This window comes from Salarias fasciatus, chromosome 11 (assembly GCF_902148845.1).
Source record: "Salarias fasciatus chromosome 11, fSalaFa1.1, whole genome shotgun sequence".
NCBI lineage: Eukaryota > Metazoa > Chordata > Actinopteri > Blenniiformes > Blenniidae > Salarias > Salarias fasciatus.
In genome coordinates, this window is record NC_043755.1 from 5086710 (window position 1) to 5106577 (window position 19868).

The 19868-nt window shown below is 46.9% G+C and overlaps 1 protein-coding gene across 1 annotated transcript in view; it reads left to right on the forward strand.

Annotated features, from left to right (window-relative positions):
* The window catches only part of LOC115397167 (thrombospondin type-1 domain-containing protein 4-like), a 34995-nt gene that overhangs the window by 1339 nt on the left and 13788 nt on the right, over positions 1-19868 (forward strand). Inside the window, exons 2-5 of the mRNA XM_030103371.1 lie at positions 365-428; positions 3579-4186; positions 5123-5816; positions 18198-18300. Of these exons, the coding sequence (XP_029959231.1) occupies positions 365-428; positions 3579-4186; positions 5123-5816; positions 18198-18300 (1469 nt within the window). The remainder of the gene's footprint in view (positions 1-364; positions 429-3578; positions 4187-5122; positions 5817-18197; positions 18301-19868) is intronic.

Consider the following 19868-nt stretch of genomic DNA (forward strand, 5'->3'; position numbering starts at 1 on the left):
TGAAGAGGGAAAAAGAAACTTTTGTTCCCCCTCCTTTGAGCCCACACGCCACCTGTAGTGGGAGAGAAAGTGGACATAATTGGTTGCTGGAGTACTCTTAGGTCACTGGAACATTCAAGCCGGCGCTCACTCAACACGTCCAGCACTGATTCAAAGTTAGCGACACGCTGAATGGAAAAGTTAAAGAAAGCTTATGGACAGTGGGCGAGGAAGAAAGAACGCCAGTGTGAGCCGGAGCATCGTATAGCTGCAGTTTCAGGCTTAGGTCATGGAATAAAGTATAAAAGAGCTCCATTCAGCCTGCTGATAGTTTGAATCCGGTGTACCTGCTTGTGTTTCACCCTCTGCTCCTCGGCTGTTGCAGGCTCTGTGTGCTGGGGGCCCTGGTGGCGGCCGCGGCCTCCGTGACCAAGCCCGCCAAGAGGAAGGTGAGTCATTAGATCATCACGTTAAGCCGACAACGGTGGTGCTTTATAGCGGGTGAAGGGTGACAGCAGCTACAGGACAGGTTCCCCCTTTATTCATGTCTGACTGGCGGTGAGGAGTCTGAGGAGATCAAGAGACGACGAACAAAAGCGTCTTCAGAGTTCCCAGCCTGAGACACTTCAGCTTCATGTGATGCGGTATATAAAGACAGAACGCCTGAAGCTGAGCTTTGGCTGAACTTTACAACAAGATACCGTTATCTTGTATCTTCCTGAAAGAAACAACCCCTTTTTGCAGCTTTTTGACAGCAAACTTTCGAGATAAGTCAGACAAGTTCTGAAACGGTTTAAGCAGGGATTCAAACAGAAGTGACACGCCGACATGCCCGGCCCTGCAGGAGAGCATTTTGGGTAAGTCACAGTAACAAATTGAGTGTTTAAAGGCTGATCCAATGCGCAATTTGCTGGCATGGGCAGGGAGGAGATACTCACTCTGTTTTCACAATGCTGAATTTTGAATACTCTTAGCAAATAAAACTACTTCACCAGCAAAACACATGAAATAAACTTACTCACTGCCGCTCACTCATCAAGAGTGAAACTCATGTTATTGACCCTGAATTCACTCACACCAAACATTCCCTTCTTAATTCATTGCACTCAAAGTTTATCTGACTCTAAAACTCCAACATGAATACACTGCTCAATAACACGGTTTCAGTGTGTTTGACTGTTCTGCGCGTTGCCAGACGATTCCGTGTCTTGTACCAAAAGTTTGTTGAACTGCTTTGCTGGACGTCCCTGCATCTGGCAGCCCCGCCGCGCCATTCGACTCCCTTCAAATTAATGTGAGGGGGCTGCGTTTTATGGTGCAGCAAGAAGAAGAAGAAGGAGAAGCAGAAGAAGCCTCTCTTCTCATAAAACAACACTTTCACTGGAAGCATATACAAAACGCCTCAAGGGTTACTGGTTTCCAGTCGGCTTGTTTTCTCAGGCTGTGTGTCGGTCACTGCTTGACCTCTGTGTCTTATTGTTCTCAGCTGATGTACATGCAGAGAATTAAGTGTAGTTTTCTTTAAGTCTTAAAGAACCTTTGACCTAACCCTTAAAATGGCAAAACTTAACCTTGTTTTTATGAAATGCTTCATAGAAAAAAATAACCCAGATAGAAATACTTAAAGAATGTCCCGTTTTCCACACATGGTAACCTACTGGTGCCCTTCAATATCGTGCCTTATTTGGGGAAAAAAAGTTGGTTTTATATGGCTTTTGATGCACGTTACAAAATGAACCCTAACGCTAGCGTTACTGGAATATAAAGAGTTATGAAATACGGTCACATGTGTGATTTAAAAAGTCGATATCCTGTCTTTTGACAGCTTTTTCATGTAAAAGATTTTATTTTTCCCTCACAGCAGACAAGCCAAAATTGTATTCCTCAAAGTAATTGACAGAAGCAAAATAAAACAGGACGGGAAAACTAATCATTGAGTCTGAACCGGTAATGTCAGTCTTGCTTAAATCATCCGTTAATGAGGTTTTTTTTTTAACGTGTGGAATGTAATATTGTTTTGAAACGGTCCTCAGTGGGACTGCGCTTGTACCCTTTTTTTTTTTTTGGGAAAAATTATATAACATAAACTCCAGAAATGGGTAGGTGGAGGGCCCTGACTGGTCCCAGCCCGGCGCTGCGGTGCTGCTGGAGTTAAACCAGTAGCTCCAGAGGTCGCGGGCGGCTGCTGTGGGGGTCACTGCACGCGGCTCATTATTGGTCCCAGTTATGTGGCAGCTGTGGGGTTTGATGTCAGTCATTACGACGAAGTGTACGTCCCCACTCCCCCCAACTCCCTTCATCCCTCGCACCCCCTCTCCACCCTCCTGCTTTTTTTTTTTTTTTTTTAAATCTGCTGGTGTATGGATACAACCTGCACCAGTGTGCGTCTGGTGCAGGTTGTCTCCATACACCTGCAACCGTCTCTCCCATTAACAATATGCACGGTGTGTTTGCACCCATGCACACACACACACACACACACACACACACACACACACACACTTACGCACTTTGAAAGGGAGCGGAGAGAAGTGGAGCACGGCTTTATGTTTTGGTTCTTTTCTCAATGGAAACTTTTGTTCAGCCCCGAATGTTTGCCTCCCTGCCAACCAGGCCAACGCGTCGGTTATGAAATGAGAGGAGAAACATTTGTCTAAGACCGCAGAGGAAGAAATCAAAGCCCCGGGGCCTGGCACCCCCTCCCACACTCACACTCTGGGTCGCCCGTGTGTACAAACACGCAAACGTGGTTCGATCGGCCCCTGGATCTTGTCATTTTGAGCGTCTCCATCTGCTTGCGAGCTGCTGGCAGGTGACCGGGCCTCTCCTGAGTCGCACTGAGGCAGCCGGGAGCTCAGGATTTAGATTTTGGCCTCAGTGGAAGGAAACTCACGAGACTGCAGCTCATCAGTGGGCTCAGAGTTTTCTGATTTTGCAATGGCAACAGTTTCATGGAGTTGAGTACTTTTTTCAAAATACTGCCAAGGTTTGCTGTTTTCACTATTTTTACAGGAGAGTCTGGGTTGCATTCAGCGGGTTAGTATATTAGATTAAAGTACTTTTCAGTCTTTTAAACTGACTGAGTAACATTTCGATGGTCCCACTTTAAAACCTTACAGTGAACCTCGAGTGACTCCTTTCACAAAATCCAAGTCCAGCTCAACCTTTCCTCCCATAAATCCCAGCTGGGCTCACACTCGGGGAAGAAACGTGACAATCCTGGACGCACAGTCATCTAAAACGCTTGAAGAGGTTTTCACTCCACCAACACTTGCAGTATATGAATAAACTGTATTTGGGTTTTGAAGTCCTGGCCAGGCCTCGACTGGGGTTTGCCAGCGAGTTTGAGGGGGATGGAGGGAACTAACTTATGGGTAACTTGGTGTTTTTACTTTTATCGTTATGATTTCAACGTGTTTCTTTTTATTTTAACCTTCTCCTGGGTTGGCAAGGAAGTCAAAACAGATAAAACAATTCATTAATTTGTAATTGGCTAGTTACTGATAATCTGTTCAGTACTGAAAATGTAATTTCTTGAGAGAATGAAGGTGTTGGTTATCTGCCATACAGCTGGTCTTCTCTCTCTTCCCGTGTCCCAGGCGGCAGGTCGGAGGTCCCGGCAGGTGTTTGAGGCGGAGCCAGTGGAGGGGGTGTGGTCCGTCTGGGGCGACTGGTCCGAATGCACTCAGACGTGTGGCGTCGGCGTCTCGCAGAGGAGCCGGAAGTGTTTACCCCCTCCTCCCCCGCAGGCCCCTCCCTACTCCCTCTCCCCTCCCAACTGGGCGGGTTACCTGCCCGGGGGCATCGGGGGTCCGGTTATCTCACCCATCAGCCCTTACTACCCTCAGCGTTACCCCGGGCAACATTCCCCTTACCACTCCCCTTCAATCTCCAGTAATCACAATCCAGGACTGTCTGTGTTTCGGAGTACGCCTGCCGGAGGAGGCGAAGAGGGCGGAGGAAGAGGAGGCGGGCCTCCCGTACCAGGACAGGCCAATCGGCTGCCCAGTTTTTACCATCCGGACCGCTCCCCGTCCGGTCAGGATCACGCCTCTGTGTTCCGATCTCCCTACCACGCGCCGTCGCAGGGCTACAGCCAGCCGGCCCGCGTGGTCCGGAGGCCGACCGTACCGGGAGCCGTGAGACCGGGAGGAGGCGGGAGCAGGAGGTCGGTGTCCTCCGGCCGGGACGCCGTGCCCGTCAGGAGGTAAGACAAACGTGACGGTCTTCAAGGTTTCTCTGCACTCTCTGGAAGTTTTCCAGAGTTTCAAACCTTTCGATTGTACCGACCGTCGTACAACTATCAGCTCCAGCTGCCTTCAACAGTCACATCACTGTATCATCAAACAGAATCAAAAAGATATTAAACCAATGACGTCTGAAATGATAAGGCATGAGGCTTCTACTATAATCAACTCTTATGTTTGAGGTGGTTCATGACCCCAACTTTACGATGCTTTAACACATGAAGCCTTCTATTGTTGCATGGGCTTTCATTCTCGAATACAGTGGTGTCAGAGGGGGGCGGGCACAGAGAAACCTGGGGTGCTGGTCTCTCCCCACCAACATTTTTTTTTTTCTTTTAAATTATTTAGCAGAAAAGGCAATTAAAAAGAAACATTTGGATTTAAAAACATTTTATTACAGATTACAAACTTTAGTGAAAATTAAAGCCTCTAATGAGCATGGAGTGATTTTTATTGGCAATAACGACTCATGATTTGAAAAACATGACAAACTCCTGCATGCAAATTGCTATTTGGTGTCAGAAAATGTATGTGAAGTGTGATTGTTGAGGTGGGGGGGTCGTCACCCTCCCACAATCTAATTGGTTGGCAGTGGTGACGGTGGCTTGTTTTGGATAAATAACAGAACTGAGTTGACAGAATGAGCAGTTCTTGTAGTTCGACTCTTTACATTGTATAAGCAATGAGAGGATTGTTATTTGTTGTTCGAGCCTGTTTCCTGTTATTCTTCTGGTTTCTGTCATTTAAGCAGACACTACTTTACTCCACAGTCTCTTGGGTCATTTTGTTTGTAATAAACCTCTGCGTGTCTGTTTTCTCTAACTGCCTCTGTCTTTTCACTTTCCCTCTGTAAACCTGACATCCCTCGGTGGTCACTCTTCTCTTTCCCTTCCCAGGTCCTCCAGCATTCGTCCAGGTCAGTTCGGGTACGGCAGGGTCCCCTTCTCCGTTCCTCTGCACCGTCAGAACCGGCAGGCTCGCCACACGGCCAACGGGACGAACGACGACGCAGCTTCCGACGACGCCAGAGACGAAGAGGAGAAAACGGCCGATGGAGGAGCCGTGGACTCTGGGAGGAGAGAGGAGGAAGCAGTTCTGCTGGAGCAGGAGAGCACCCATCAACCGGCTGCTGAGGAGGTCCCCACCACCACCGCCGCGACTGGAAACCCGGTCCGACACGCCGGCAGACCCCCGCAGCCCCGCGCCGAGCCGGGCAGGAGCAGGGAGCGAGCCCCACCCTATCACTCCTCGCGCTCCTCCATCCCGCCCGTCCAGAGCGGCCGCCACCGGTTCGACTGGCACTCCGTCACGGCTCCCCCTCCTCCCGTCCCCCCCCTCTCGCGCCCGCACTCCCCCGCCATCAGCTCGCCTTTCTCCCCTCCTCTCCACCGCCCCGGCCCCCCGCACAGGGACAGGGAACACCACCCGGGCTTCGGCCCCCAGGCCCCGCTGGCGGGCGGCGTCTACCCTCTACGCCACCCGCACCTCCCCCACCTGGAGGTGGAGCCGGGCAGGGACGGACCCAGAGGAGCTCCTCAGGTGTACCGATGCGACGGGCCTGAGAAGGAGTACCGCAGGTGTTTCTCACAGGTAGGACCACGAGGTTATGCTAAAAGAAAAAAGAAAATTCAACTGTCTTCACACTGTAAACATTTTCAGTTCCCAGCTGCTTTGCGCAGACCACACCTTCATTTACATGCATGCCTGGCGCTGGGGAGGAGGTGAAGGTCAGCGGGGTGTGTTGGAGCGGTAGATCATTCGCCCGGCTTCAACACAAGCTGTCTGTCTTTAAGCATCCAAACGGAAAAGTGCCTTTGCCGCCTGGAGGCACGAGTGTCCGCCGCGTCACACCTCGGCCGTGAAGCCGTACACGTAACTGATAACTGAGCGCGAGCGTCTGTCTCCATGTGTCTCCATCGCACATGTGTGTGGGTAGGATGTTGTGCGTGTGGCTCGTGACCAGTGGTGATGGTTGGGGTCGTGGCCTGCCTCATGCTTCTCCGTGTGGCACAGTGAAAGCTCTATCAGGAGCGAAGTGTCTGTAGATGCGGTTGATTTCTCGCTATAAAATGTGGGATGAGCGTCGTGGATGAAGTTTCTCCTACAGAGTGAGTTCTCTCCGTTGCTGAGTTTCAGTATGCAGTGTCATGGTGCAAAACCTTCAAGCATGAAAATCACATTAAAACATATGTTAGTATTTTCGAAGCGTTAAAATCGACTGCATCAGGCCGCCAGTGTCACGTTGCACATTTTCCACCTTTTTTCTTCTGCGTCTGCTTTAAATCAGCGGCAGGCCTTCACACATCCCTCAAGCTCTCTTTGGCCTTTTTCTACCATCAATCAGTTGAAGGTGGTCCCGCAGACGGCGACAGCCTGTGGAAAGTCACTGATTTCAGCTCAAATATGCGTCTCTGCTGGCTCTAGCTGTGGCCAAGAAGAGCTGAATGTACTCAGTTTTTTTCATACACATGACAGATTGATGGATATTGTTTCATACCTACTGTGCTGGAGGTTCAGTCATTGTATGTGTGTGTATGTGTTTTACTCACTGTCAAAAACTCTCTCCTGTGAAAAGATAAAAGATAAATTGAAGTCACAGCTTCACCTTTTATAAACTGTTCAAACTATTAAATTGTGCTATATCCTCAGAAATACAAACATCAGCAGTAGTCAAGGTGAAACTGCTGGGGAGAGTTAACTTATTCTGTTGAAAACCCACTGTTGAGGCACAAATGATTGGAAATCGATCAAATTAGGATTTGCTATCACTCTCAGGAACCTCCAAAGACCTTCTTCATGATTGGCGGTATGTTCGCAGTTGGTGTGCTTTGTTGTGGAACAGATTTGAAGCCTATCAGATGCCCTTCTGGTTTAATTACTGACAGGTGAACATGACATATTTTGCACGATATGGTAGATTTAATTGTATGTGACTTTTTGATTGGTGAAGATGAATTATTGAAGCTTGTGGAGCATTCATCAGCCCAACAACCAGATTTTTGATGGTGCCCAGAAGCTGAACTGCAAACCTGTATTCTGTTCTACATCTTTTGTATAACAAAATCTGCTTTAAATTTCTTTTATCATTCTGCACTTCCGTACATTCTAGAGCCTTCACTGGACATTTCTGTAGGTATTTGCTCTGTTTTGACCTTTGTGTCTGTATCACAATGAGCTCAGTCCAAATTTTCATGTGTTTTATGTTCTGTTGAAATATCCCAAACAGCTGCAGCTTTACATGCTTGTGGAAAAATGATCATTTTGGAGTTAGAGGTTAAAGTGAGTGAACAGGCGAGTAGTGAACCACATCGGGAGGACACATGGGGGTTCAAATCTCTTCGGGGACTAAAATACTCTGAGTGACATGTGACTGGGTTATTTATTCTAGCGGCCCTCTGTCTTAAGTGAGAGCGGAGGGCTGCCTGATAAGATTGACTTCAACAAACAGCACACGTGCGCGGACGCCTTTACACTTACACATCTACAACCGTCTCTCCTCAAGTGGACACTCAGACCTGAAACCAGAGCGACGCTCGGGGCCTCTTAAACTTCTCCCGCTGCTGTTTCTTCCCGCAGAGCGTTTGGTCGTCCCCCATGTGAAAGCAGATTTAGCGGCTGGCAGCGTTCGTACCCTGCGAGTGTGCCAGCAGTGCTAATAGCAGTCCTGTGATGGCTGAGCCTGACTCATTGGGTTACATATTTACTCAACATCGGCCCCCGTCTTCTCCCTCCTTTGCTCCTGCAGTAGATTATTGGTCTTATGCCTCTTAAAAATAGGGCTCACACGCTGATGAATGCAGAACTTTGCCCAGGCTTGTATGCACTGTATGTGTGTGTGTGTGTGTGTGTGTGTGTGTGTGTGTGTCCATGTGTTTGTGTGATGGAGGGAGTGAGCCAGACTGAGTGTGACACATCCCATTATCTATTAGGTGTGTTTGTCATAACACGGCGTGCCTGAGGCCCATCACAAGTGCGATTGGCTGTGTGTACATGTGTGTTTTTACTGTTGCGTTGGAGCAAGTTGGGGAACCGAGAGAAGAACAGAGGAAGCGAGAAGGGCAGGAGGTGAATGTGTGTGTGTGTGTGTGTGTGTGTGTGTGTGTGTGTGTGTGTGTGTGTGTGTGCGTGCGACAGTTAAAGCGAGGGCATATGAGTAGGATGGTCAAGGAAGTGACGCTGAGGCTGAGCTACGCTGAAAGAGAGTCCTGTTTTTAGAAAATCTGCGCACGGTAGTGGGAAGGCAAGCGACAGGGCAAAAGGGAGAGGAGAGGTGAGGAGGCAGCACCGCAGAAGAAATGGAGATGATGAGGGAGGATGTGAAAGCAAAGGGGTTTGTGGGTAGAGGAGCGAAGTGAGACGGACAGAAAGAAAAAAAAAACAAGGGGAAGTTTGTCAGCTGATGAGCGGGCTTCGTGGAAAAGTGTGTGTCTTATTGTGAGGGAGTTTTGTGTGCGGAGTAACAAGAGGAGAAGTTATTCCGTCGGTGGGAGAGGGGAGGAAAAGGTGGAATTTGAGATGAAGCCGCCTGAAATGTTAAAAAAAAAAAAAAGCAGAGGGGGAGACAGCTCGAAGCAGACGGTCCACAAAAACAGATCCTGCCTGTTTCTCTCTGAAGTCTTTCACACTACATTTCAATGATGGTCTAAACTCTCTTTCTTGTCTCGCGTCTCATAAATATTTATCCAACAGAGAATGCCTCCACAGCTGTGTGGATCTAAGACAACCGAATATAGCTTTTATAATGAGTCATTGAAATACAGCAGGCAGGAGCAACAGGTTCAAATCACTCTCACAAATCTCTGATTACTCTCCTTTTATTGCTAATTCATAAAAAGAGTGAATACATCAGGACAACCTGTGGTCAGAGGTATGAGTGCTATAAGCAGCTGGCTCGATTCCTGACCACCCAGACTTTTACAACACGCCATTACCGGACTCTTTCCCCCCTCATTTCCTGTCAGCGCTCACTGTTGCTGTGAAGAAAGGTAGTAAATGCCCAAATAAATACAGAAAACTGAGCATATTATTTATATTCACCTTCAGCTGTTGCACTGTGCTCGCAGCAGTGAACTCCGCCTCAAGCTGTGGTTTTTCTGGTTGAAGGCTGGACTCACTGATGTTCGCCCTTTACACTCCTGGATATTGTTCGATGCCGTTTGGAACAAAAACATGCCTTCGCTTGTTCTTGAGCCTGCTAAGCCTATATATAACCTGACACACTCTCAGGCTTATTTTATTATCTCTCAATTACACCTACTGTGAAATGAGTTGAAAGAGAGAAGTTATGAGCTGCAGCGTGAAAGGCGCCAGAGCGCGGGCGTGTGTTATCTCTGCAGACAGGGAGTTCCAACATGAGCTGGACTGAAGCTTCAGTGACCCCCCCCCCCCCCACCCCCACCCCCCCCCCCCCCCAACCCCACCCGGGGGGAAAATAAGATAGGGAGATGATACGCAACGGGAGTCTCCTCCAGCCAGGAGTTGAAGTTAGGACGTGCTCTTAAAAGGTTGAGTACCCTCCTCTCTTCTGCAATTGATTTGTCTGGAGCCGCTGCAGGGTTGTTGTTAAATCTCAGAATATCAAGTAATATTGAATCACGCTGAAGGAATGCGGCTAATACCAGAGCGTAATTAGTCTGTCTGCAGCTCAATCAATACAAAGCAGCAGGTGATTATTTTTCTGACAATCAGCCAATCAATTAAGTGGCTGAAGGCCTCGGCTCTGCTAGACTTTGTCCTGTAGATTAACAGCATGTCAGAAAAGCTTCAGAAGCATTTCAGGTTAATGAACTTCGCGAAGGCAGCCTTCTTAAAGAGCTTTACACGCACATGCACTAACACAGATGTCTAACCTCCAGGGTCATTAAAATTTCGTGTACTTGGTTGTCTGTGTATCTTTTATGACTGATAGACTGGATTCATTTACTTTTTCGTGGCTGTTGAATTGTAAAAAATAGAAAAAAAAAGTGGATGAAATGCAATGAATGCCCTGTTTTTCAAGATAAATTTAAAGTTTGTTCTTTGAATTTGGTTGTACTGTGGAAGTCCAAAGCTCTATTTCTTTTCTGTTTTTTTTTTTTCTTTTCTTGGTGTCACAAACGGTCTAGGAGTTCTGGATCTGAGACCCATCCATTCCTAATCCTGTCAGCAGCGACAGGAATAACAGGGTTCGGTTGCAGTGATGTGTGTGGCTCTTCGGTCATGCTTTATGCCTCCGCCGCACATAAAAAAAACCCACTGACCAGAAATACCTCCTAACCAAAGCTGTGTATTTAAAGAAATTCAGTATATCCAAAAAATAAAAGTGTGATTTGTTCTTCCTTTTCTTTAGACCATAGTGACTCTGGAGAGCAGACTAAACCACAAACAAAACCTTTTTAAAAATGCCGCTGACGTTGCCCCTGCAGTCCACACCTGAGCGGGTTGTGTTGTAACCTACGACTGGAAACGCCGGCATGTCTTCAGGCTGCTGCAGCGAGAGTGCGGTGATCTAATCCCAGTCTGTCATCACACAGGAAATCTGTTATTACGAGCTGGGTTATTGTGCTGTTATTGTCAGCATGGAGCCACGCTCCCCACACGCCTAATGAGTGTGTTCAGGCCGCGCTGCCCTCCCCATCAGGCGACAAACAGGCCCAGGTGTGACAGGCTGTGCTACACACACACACACACACACACACACACACACACACACACACTGACCACACAAACCAATTTCGACCTGATCTGTTTGTTATTTGCTTTAAGTGCTTTAACAAGCTGAGGTACCTGTTTAAAACCAGGTGCTGCTTGTTCAGTCTGTTTATATCAGCTCCTGTCTGGTTGAACTTTTCTTTCATGTTCCCTTTAATCCCTGCCAGTCCACCCAATTTCTTTGTAGCCCCTGTCACTTAATGAAATAGGCCATTATTTGAAGCCGAACACACGTTCGCGGTGAGGGAGATTGATAGCGCTCACACAGCTGTACAGTCAGATCACACTCAGGGAAACCAGGGAAACATCCGCCGCCACCTGAAAGCATCAACACACAACACTTTAAATCTCCGCTTGAGCTCAGCCGGTTGGATCAGATGTCTGTGATATATTTCACTATATTCACTGCTTGACCTGCCAAAATCATTTTAGCTAAAACAAAGAAAATCCTCATTCTGGCCGTGATAAAAAGTTCTGGTACATCACCTCAGAGCAGCACAGCTCATTTCCCCATTACATGTTTTTGCCATGTGTGCATTTTCCTCTGGGTCTTCTTATTTCGTAACACAATCCGAAGGTTAATTAGTGACTCTAACTTGCCCCGAGCTGAGCGTTGCTGACTATCTGTCTGACTCTCTGTGTTTGCTCTGTGATGCACGGCGCCTTTCTCCCAGTGTTTGCTGGGAGTGGCTCAAGCAGACCCTTAACCCAACCCAGACAGCGTGGGTCCAGCGGGTTGAGACATCAGTTTATGCCAAGCAAGTTTGCTTTTGTCATCATGCATCTCTAGACCATGGAACAGTTGAACTAAATCTTTATTCAGTCTCTTTGACAAGCTTAACCGAAGATATTGTAGTTTGGTTAATTGCACTCTTCTTATATCAGGATCTTTTGTAATCAATAATTACAATCATTTCAGGATTAAAAACCAAAAAATGTGATTTTTTTTCAGTGTTGCTGTTGTGTCGTATTGTTGTAATTCTAAACTGCTTTGTGGGATTTAGGGTTGTGTGGCGCTGAAACCAATCCCAGCTGACTGTGAGCGAAGGTCACCACAGGTTAAACACAGACAGATAGGCAAACACACACACGCCTTCACACTCACGGTCAACTCAGAGACACAGTTTCGCCTAAGAAGCATGTCTTTAAACCAGGAAGCCAGACGACCTGGAATAAACCAATGCAATGCATGCGCCAAAGCCTGGAGTTGAGCTTGTGATGTTCTCGTTGTAATGATAGCGTTTTGATTTTTTTAATCAAACATTTTAAAATTGTCTTTTAAACAGACTCCCAGCACATTGGCTCAGTTCAATCAAGAGTGAAAATAGCCTCAGAGAATCATTCAAATACATAATTTCTACATTTGATGACTACATAGGCTTCAAAAGAGCCTTTTTTTTTTTTTGCCGATGGGTAGAATCCAGCCAGCTATTTGCTCATGATTTATTCTTTATACCTAACTAAGCCCAGTGCTTACTTTACAGGGGGAAGTACTTATCTGCCCATCCGTTTCTTTGCATGCTCCATTAAAGTGCTTTAATCTGACCTCGACTGAGTAAAAACGGCTTCCTCCAGGGTGTCGTAGCGTTACAGTCACAAACCACCTCAGTCAGACAGCATTAGTCGTTCTGCAGAATGAGGAATGACCGAGTGTCTTTTCATGCTGATGGAGCCCAGCCTTTACTCATTTGCGTTATCAGAGAGGGGCCCAAGCTTTTGCACTTTCAGATCCAGCTGCACAGGAATTAGCGTCGGCGTAGAGTAATGACAGTTTTCCACACTTGAGTATTTTTCTTTTCCAGAATTGTTGATTAAAGAGTCCAGAAGAAGAGTGTAGCTGTTCACACTTCCTCCCTCCCTGTGTGATGCTTCCACTGTATTATTAGGGAAATCAAAAGTGACTGCTGTGGATTAAAAACACTGGTTGGGTTTCGAACTCAGTGGCCTGTTGAAATAATACTGCTTCAGTGCGTATTTATTGTTACTTTTTGTGAGAGCGAAGATACTTCTCAGCTTTTTTAAACTTTAGTTTAGTTTAGTTTAGTTTTACACAACAGGCACAAAATAATTCCAAAGCAAAGTGTACAGACAAATGGAAAAAAAAAAAATCATTGACAGCAGCAGCAAGAAACCAGGTCAGTGAGTTGTTTTAGTCCTTTGCTTTAAACAAACTCGAGTGGTTGCAAGTTGTGTATTCTATTCACAGTCCACATTTTTATGATCTTAGTTTGTGTCATTTCAGCTGGGATAGAGTTTCTCTGTCAGGGTGTAATTATGAGCTTTGTATGTCGACTCTGTTATTTGTCAAGAACCAAAAGACTTGAGTCTACATGTCGAGATTTTTATTGCTCCTTGATACACTTGATTGCTCCACGTTAAAAGAGGAAAAGGGCATTCATATATAAACACGGGGAGGTCTATATGCACGGACATTTGAAATGCACACAAAGCAACACGCCCTAATGGTGTCGTTTCTTTGACGTGCCCGCTCCTTCACTCTTTGTGCGCTCTCGTTGATCGATGAGCTGCGTTTCCTCCAGAGGACTCCCCTCTCCTCCATCTTCCACCCCCCACCCCCCCCCTCCCCGGAGGTCAAGGCTGAAGGCTGGGTGTTGCCCTGCGAAGCGCAGACGCTCAGCCTCAGTCGCGAGATTACCCAGAAACCGTTAATCACGGAGGATACGAGCGTGCACGCACACATGCACAGTAACATATGCGGCGGATTTGTGTGATTAGTGCGGCCCGTGTTGATTTATGGTCGGCGGGGTTCCCGGCGGTCAGCGGCGCTCGGCCGGCTTTAACCTGCACCAGGTGACTGGGCCGGCTGGACAGGCGCAGACTTGCAGGGGAAATAGCAAAGCAACCGGAGGGATGAAGGCAACTTGTGGCTGGGGCTTTTCCCGACAGGAGCATATCTTTTTCTTTTTTTTTGTTTTTTTGGAGGAGTGGTGGAGGAGTTGCTGCTTTTTTCCGTGTGATCTGTTCCTCCTCAGAACTCATTAGTTTTGTCCGGCTGTTTGTGTTTCACATGAGAGTGTTATGTGTGATCAGGCCCTTGGCTTTGGTGTGGCCTTGTGGGTGTGTGTGTGTGTGTGTCTGTGAGTGTGTGCAGAAGTGCAGGAGAAGTGCAGAAGAACCCCCCCCCCCCCAGGCACCCTGCCCCCCTTCTCCCACAGATCCCCACCCCTCCTCCCTCCTGCCCTGCCACTAAAGCACATCTATAACTTTCACAGCTCCCGTACAAAAACACTGAGTGTCCCTCTTTCACCGCCCGCCTTCACTTTTCTCTCACCTGCTCCTCTGCTGCTGTCTGTCTGCCTCTCTCCCCGTCACTCTGCTCCTCAGGAGCAGCCAGCTTCTTTCATTTCATTCCTCTTTTTGCTTCACTGACTGACTGAGGCGAGGAGTTTATCACGCCAGTGGACGGCCTGCCCCTTCAGGATCTCTATCGTCATTATTTTTTGCTCAAAGTGCAGACTGCTGACATAAAGTTAGAATTGTACCAACAGACGGAGAATGCTTACGTCCAAAACATTTCCTGCCTTTGGCTTTCTTAAAGAGGTTGAAATATTGTTTAGCTGGCTTCTTTTTATGTTCATACTTCCAACCTTATTAATTTCTGATTCAAGTAAAGACAATGTAATGGTATTTCTACTTTTACTGTTTTCTTTCACAAGAACTACTAAAGAATGGCTGTAACTGTGCTGCCTCTGCTGATGGTAAACCGGCTCCTGCTCCTGTAAAACTCATTTCTTTCCCCTCTCTTCACCCTTGGCCCGTTGGGTATCTGCCCCCTCCGTTTGTCACTCACTGCGCCTCTCCTCCCTCCTTCTGTTCGTGCTCCCCTCGGCAGTTATAAGGAGACCCCCCCAACCCTGCAGTCACAGTATACCGGGCCTTACAATAACATACAAATTCTCCCGCAGACTCATGAACCAGCAGCGAACATGCCTCCGTCTCTCTTCTGTTTTCGCTCACTTCACCCCCTCCCTCCTCGCTCCATTCAGTCCATTAGCCTCCCGATGTTTTTACACACCCTAAACTCTCTCGAGAGGAGAATCCACTCGCCCTAAAGTGTTTCTAGGATCCAACGCATGAATGCACATACTTTTCTTTTCTTGCATTCTTCCCGTCATTCTCTTCTTTTAGCCTATTTTCTGTTTTATGTGTTTTTTTTCTTTCTTCCAGTTTGACCAGCGTTGCGCAGCTGCCCTCTCCAGCCCTCGAATGTGTGTGTTTGGGAGAACTTGTCCACATATTGTTTATGGTTCTACAAGCACACGCATGCCCCGATACACAGAATCCGTCCGTTTTGAAACGGGGCTCAGCATGTTTATGTCAAGTGGGAATATTTACAGCCATTACCGACCGCATTTCACACACTCGTCCGGGCAGATTTACACAAGTTTCCTGAAAACATCGGGTCGCGTACGCTCGCCGACCTTCAAACCAAGACACGCACTTCTGTGTCCGGCGGACGTTGCTCAAACACACTTTTATATACAAGGCATAAACCGGACTGCGACACGCCAGCCGTAAATTACACCAAGCTGAGTCCGGTTCAGTACCGTGGAGCTGTGGCCAACGGTGCCACATAAAGTTTCACGAGCTGGTTTCTCACTTTGGCAGAGCAGGACCAACAGATGATACTTTTAAGCTCCTTGCGACATGATGTCCACGTACATTCCTTCACACACACACACACACACACACACACAGAGCACCATGAAAGTGATGGATTTGGAGAGGCCGGTGTCAGCGAGTGCATTCTTTGATGCCTCATCCATGGGAGTCTTTTAGTCACACTTTGTCGCTGCCGCCGGTTCACATGGGAACTGCCGATGTGTCCATTAGCATGTGCGTGTGTGTGTGCGTGTGTGCGTGTGTGTGTGTGACTGCTCCCTCATTCGTGTCCATCCAGATGAGTGACGAGAAACTTTCCAGCTGTTTGTGACAGCTGCGTGAGTGGAAAGCTGCGCAGAGAAAAGGAAAAGAGGAACCAATCGAAGAAGAAGAGAAGTGAAAGACAAGAAGATTGTGAAGCCGAGCGAGATTAGAGTGGAGAGGAAATCTAAGAGCCCCTAGTGTGCGTCAGTGCATGCATGTGTTGAAATATGCCGTATGTTAGAGGTCTGTAACCTCATCTGGACCGGGTGATGGCAGCTTCTCACAGAAGTGGCACCCTGTGAGGGAAACGTGTGTGCAGCAGTGAGAACAGAGATGAAAGAATCAGCTTTATTTCTAAGACTGATCACAGTCAAGTTCATTTTGCAGCAAGACAATGACCCCAAAAAGCTCGAGCAGAGTCATAAACAACCATCTCCAGTCACGAAAAAAGCCGAGAGAGTCATGCAGCAGATGGTCTGGCCTCCGCAGAGCGCCGATGTGAACGCCACATAGTCAGACCGGGATTAAAAGAAGAGACAAAAGACACCTGGAGTAAATCCTCCGTGGAGCTGTTCATCCAAATCTGTGCATGTTTACAAAGAACATCTGGAGTTGTGTCTAAGGCAGTGATTGGATCTAGTGTTTTCTGTCGTCATGCTGCACTATGGTTTTTACTGTCGCCCAGTTAGCAGAAGCTGCTGAAGATATGTCCAGAATAGAGACCTCTGAACATCTGGAGGACATCTTCAGCACAGCCAGAATTCATATATTGATCCTGGCTGTGAGTGAACCTGAGTTCGTCTGCCTTTTTTGCTGTTTTTCATGAAGTGATTTTGATAATTGTGTGGCACCTCTCAGCACATCTTCCCTCAGCTCCAGCATATTCTATAATAACCTGCAGCATGTCCACACATATTATTTTTTTCAATATGAACAGAATAACTTGAAAATAAGTTTCCTCTTGTGTGAGAATCTTCTGCAAACTGAGCATTTTTATTCTGTCACCACTGACTTGAGGATTTCTTTATTTATTTGGAAGCATTTCACTTTCATAAACTGCATGTTCTCTGTATTTAGGAGAAGAAAAAGATAAAATCATTCATAAATTTAAGACGTTTTGATGGGTGAAGTGAATAACGCCTATCATCTCTTTATCATGCCACCCGTAGGTGTGTGATTTACAGTGTATTAGGCAGTCAAGATGCATTTTGTCCTCATAACTGATGTGGAAAAAAGGAGGAAAAATGTGGAAGTGTAATGATTTAAGCAATGTCTACAAGCGCCAACTCATGATGGCTGGATGAACGGTCAGACCATGTGGGCTGCAGTGGTCGGCATCTGTCAAAAATGGACCAGTGCAGGAAAAATAATGCTCGAGCAGCCAAGGCTGACTGATGCAGGTGGGGTTTGAAGGCTGGCCGCTGAGGTCCGATCCAAGAGACGAGCTTCTGTAGCCCCAGCTGCTGCTGATGTAAACGGCGGTTGTGATCGAAAGGTGTCAGAACAATTTAATGCGATGAGGACAACTTTTCACACACACGCGCTGTATCAGACAGGTGGTCATAATGTTTTGGCTGATTTGCATGAAACCGACGTGAAAGACTGGGAGCTCATGTGTATACTTGTTTGGTCCGTTGTTGTCGTTAATGTTCTCACACCACAAATTAAAAAAAGGTGGGTAAAGTGGTAGAAATGAGGGGAAAACTGTAGATTTTCTTTTCAGAGGTTCTTACAGTTAATCGTTTTTGTTAAAATCTTTTTTTTTTTCCTAATAAAAACAGAGCTATGAAACAGGGCGAGGTGAGTTACTGTCAACGCAGTGTAGCCCCGCAGAGCGGCGTCCACCTGATGTTTCCGCTGTCATTCCTGTGTTATGTGAGACTCTTTCCACTCTACGACTCCACGAGGACCTCCTCGCCTGACTGGCCGAGACGTTGGACGTACTGTATACGTCTGTATGAAAGCAGCACGTGGACTTGTATATGTGCTCGCACACACACACACACACACACACACACACACACCCACAGGCTCACATTCTGTGCTCATGCAGTGAAAGCCATGGTGGATTTATGTGACTGACTGCTTTCCAAAATTTCTATTCTTTCCATATGTTTCTCATAGGGTTCGCTGGCAGCAGCATGGAGACCACGTGTGTGTGTGTGTGTTTGTGTGTAATGCCAGTGTGTGTTTATGCTTACCTCTATGATCTCAAGTTAATTCTTTTCCCTCTTTATTGGTTTTTTTCTCCCCCTCTTACTCCCTGCTCCGCCCTCGCTCCTGCAGGACAGAATCAGCCCTCTGTTTAACCGCTGGCTGATTTCATACAAATTCAATGTGTGGCACTGAATTTTTGACCTTTCCCCTCTGTGTCCTGTCGCTCCCGTCTCCCAGGTGTGCGGAGGAGGCGCGTCGGACTCCAGGGCCGAGCAGTGCGCGGCCTTCAACACCCAGGAGTTCATGGGTCGGCTCTACAACTGGGAGCCCTTCACCGAGGGTGAGGACTGAGTTAGCACACACACACACCACAGTTTGGGATTTAAATGCTTGGCTGTGATAATAGGCTTACTGGTGGAATTAAACGCTGCGACTGGGAGATGGGGGTCAAAAGGCATTAGTGAAATATGTATTTTTCTGGAACGGGTTGACTGGCTGGCGCCGAGCGCAGCCGTCCCACTACAGCAGGCCTGCTCGGAGGGTGGTGGGACTCCAGAGAAAAAGAAAACGACTGGAACTCACTTTGCTTTTATTTATTGAACAAAACATTCCCCCTCTCTTCTCTTTTTCCTGTCATTTGTCCAACATCCCATTTTCTCTCTTTCCTGCCTGCCAAGTATCTCCTCCCTGCTCTGACTAAGCATACAGATTCCTACTGAGTGAGATAAAAACAGAGGAATAAGGACGGAGAGAGGGAGGTGAGAGGTGATGCTATGGAAGTGTTTCAGTCACATGATCGCCGAGAGCGAAGGCAGAACACAGGGCCGGAGTGTGTGGAGCTCTTTGCGTTTGTTTGGTCCTGTTAAGTCTGCAATAGTTCAGCACAGTGGGGATTTTTTTTTTAATTTGTTTTCTAATGCCGAGTAGGAAAAAACCAGAAAAAAAACCCTCATGGATGTTTGAGGAATAATACAGGAAGACAAAACTGAACAGGGGGAATACTACCAACGTGGGAGTGAGAGAAGAGCGAAACACAGCTGGGGGATAATGTCAACAGAATGTGTCATTAGACTCAGAAAAATGTGCTTGAGCCTCTGAGAATTTACAGCACGAGCATCTTGGCAAGGCCTTCCATACTGTGAATGAATAGACTCATAGATCCCAGATAATATGTGAAAAATGTTGGGACGTGTATGTTTATATATCTTTCTGTCTGTTGATTACTGCATCAGTCCGGATGGAGTTTCTCAGCACGCACAGAAGTGAGGTTATAGATCCAGAAACCGCAGATCAGCAGCGCCACGCAGCCAGTAAAACAATACACAGTTACTGCACTAATCTAAATATACACAGAAAATTGAAAACAGACATTTAGTTGTCTGAAATATAAAAATGTAGCTTTGCACATTGTCAAAAGGGTAAAAACCTACTTTGTCAATGGATGAAATGAAAGGACGTTTTTAGTACTGAAACAAGCCCAAGAATGAAATAAGTTCCCTTTCAAGGCTTTCAGCCAACCGTCTGTATTTTCCATCTCACGTTTTCATACTGAAGTCTCTGGACTCCACCTGGTTGTTTTTGTGGAAAACAAAAGAAGCTCTGCAGCCTGACTGCACACTCTCTGTTAAAGCCATGTTTCCCCTCAGGAGTCAGTGGCGTCCAAAAGAAAAGAGTGAGAACTACAATGAGCGCTCACTTTTTCCACGACTAATGTGTGTGTAATTAAAACAAGCCTCCCTTTGCACAGTCGTAATGAACTTCATTTCATGATAATAACCCTCTGTTGAGTTTACAGCTTGTGCTGCTCCTCCTGGGTCAACAAAAAAGACCCCATTATTACCGCTTAAAAGTGGGTTATTTACATAGTTTAACACATTTGGAAATTTTGGTTGCAATAAATTTAAAACA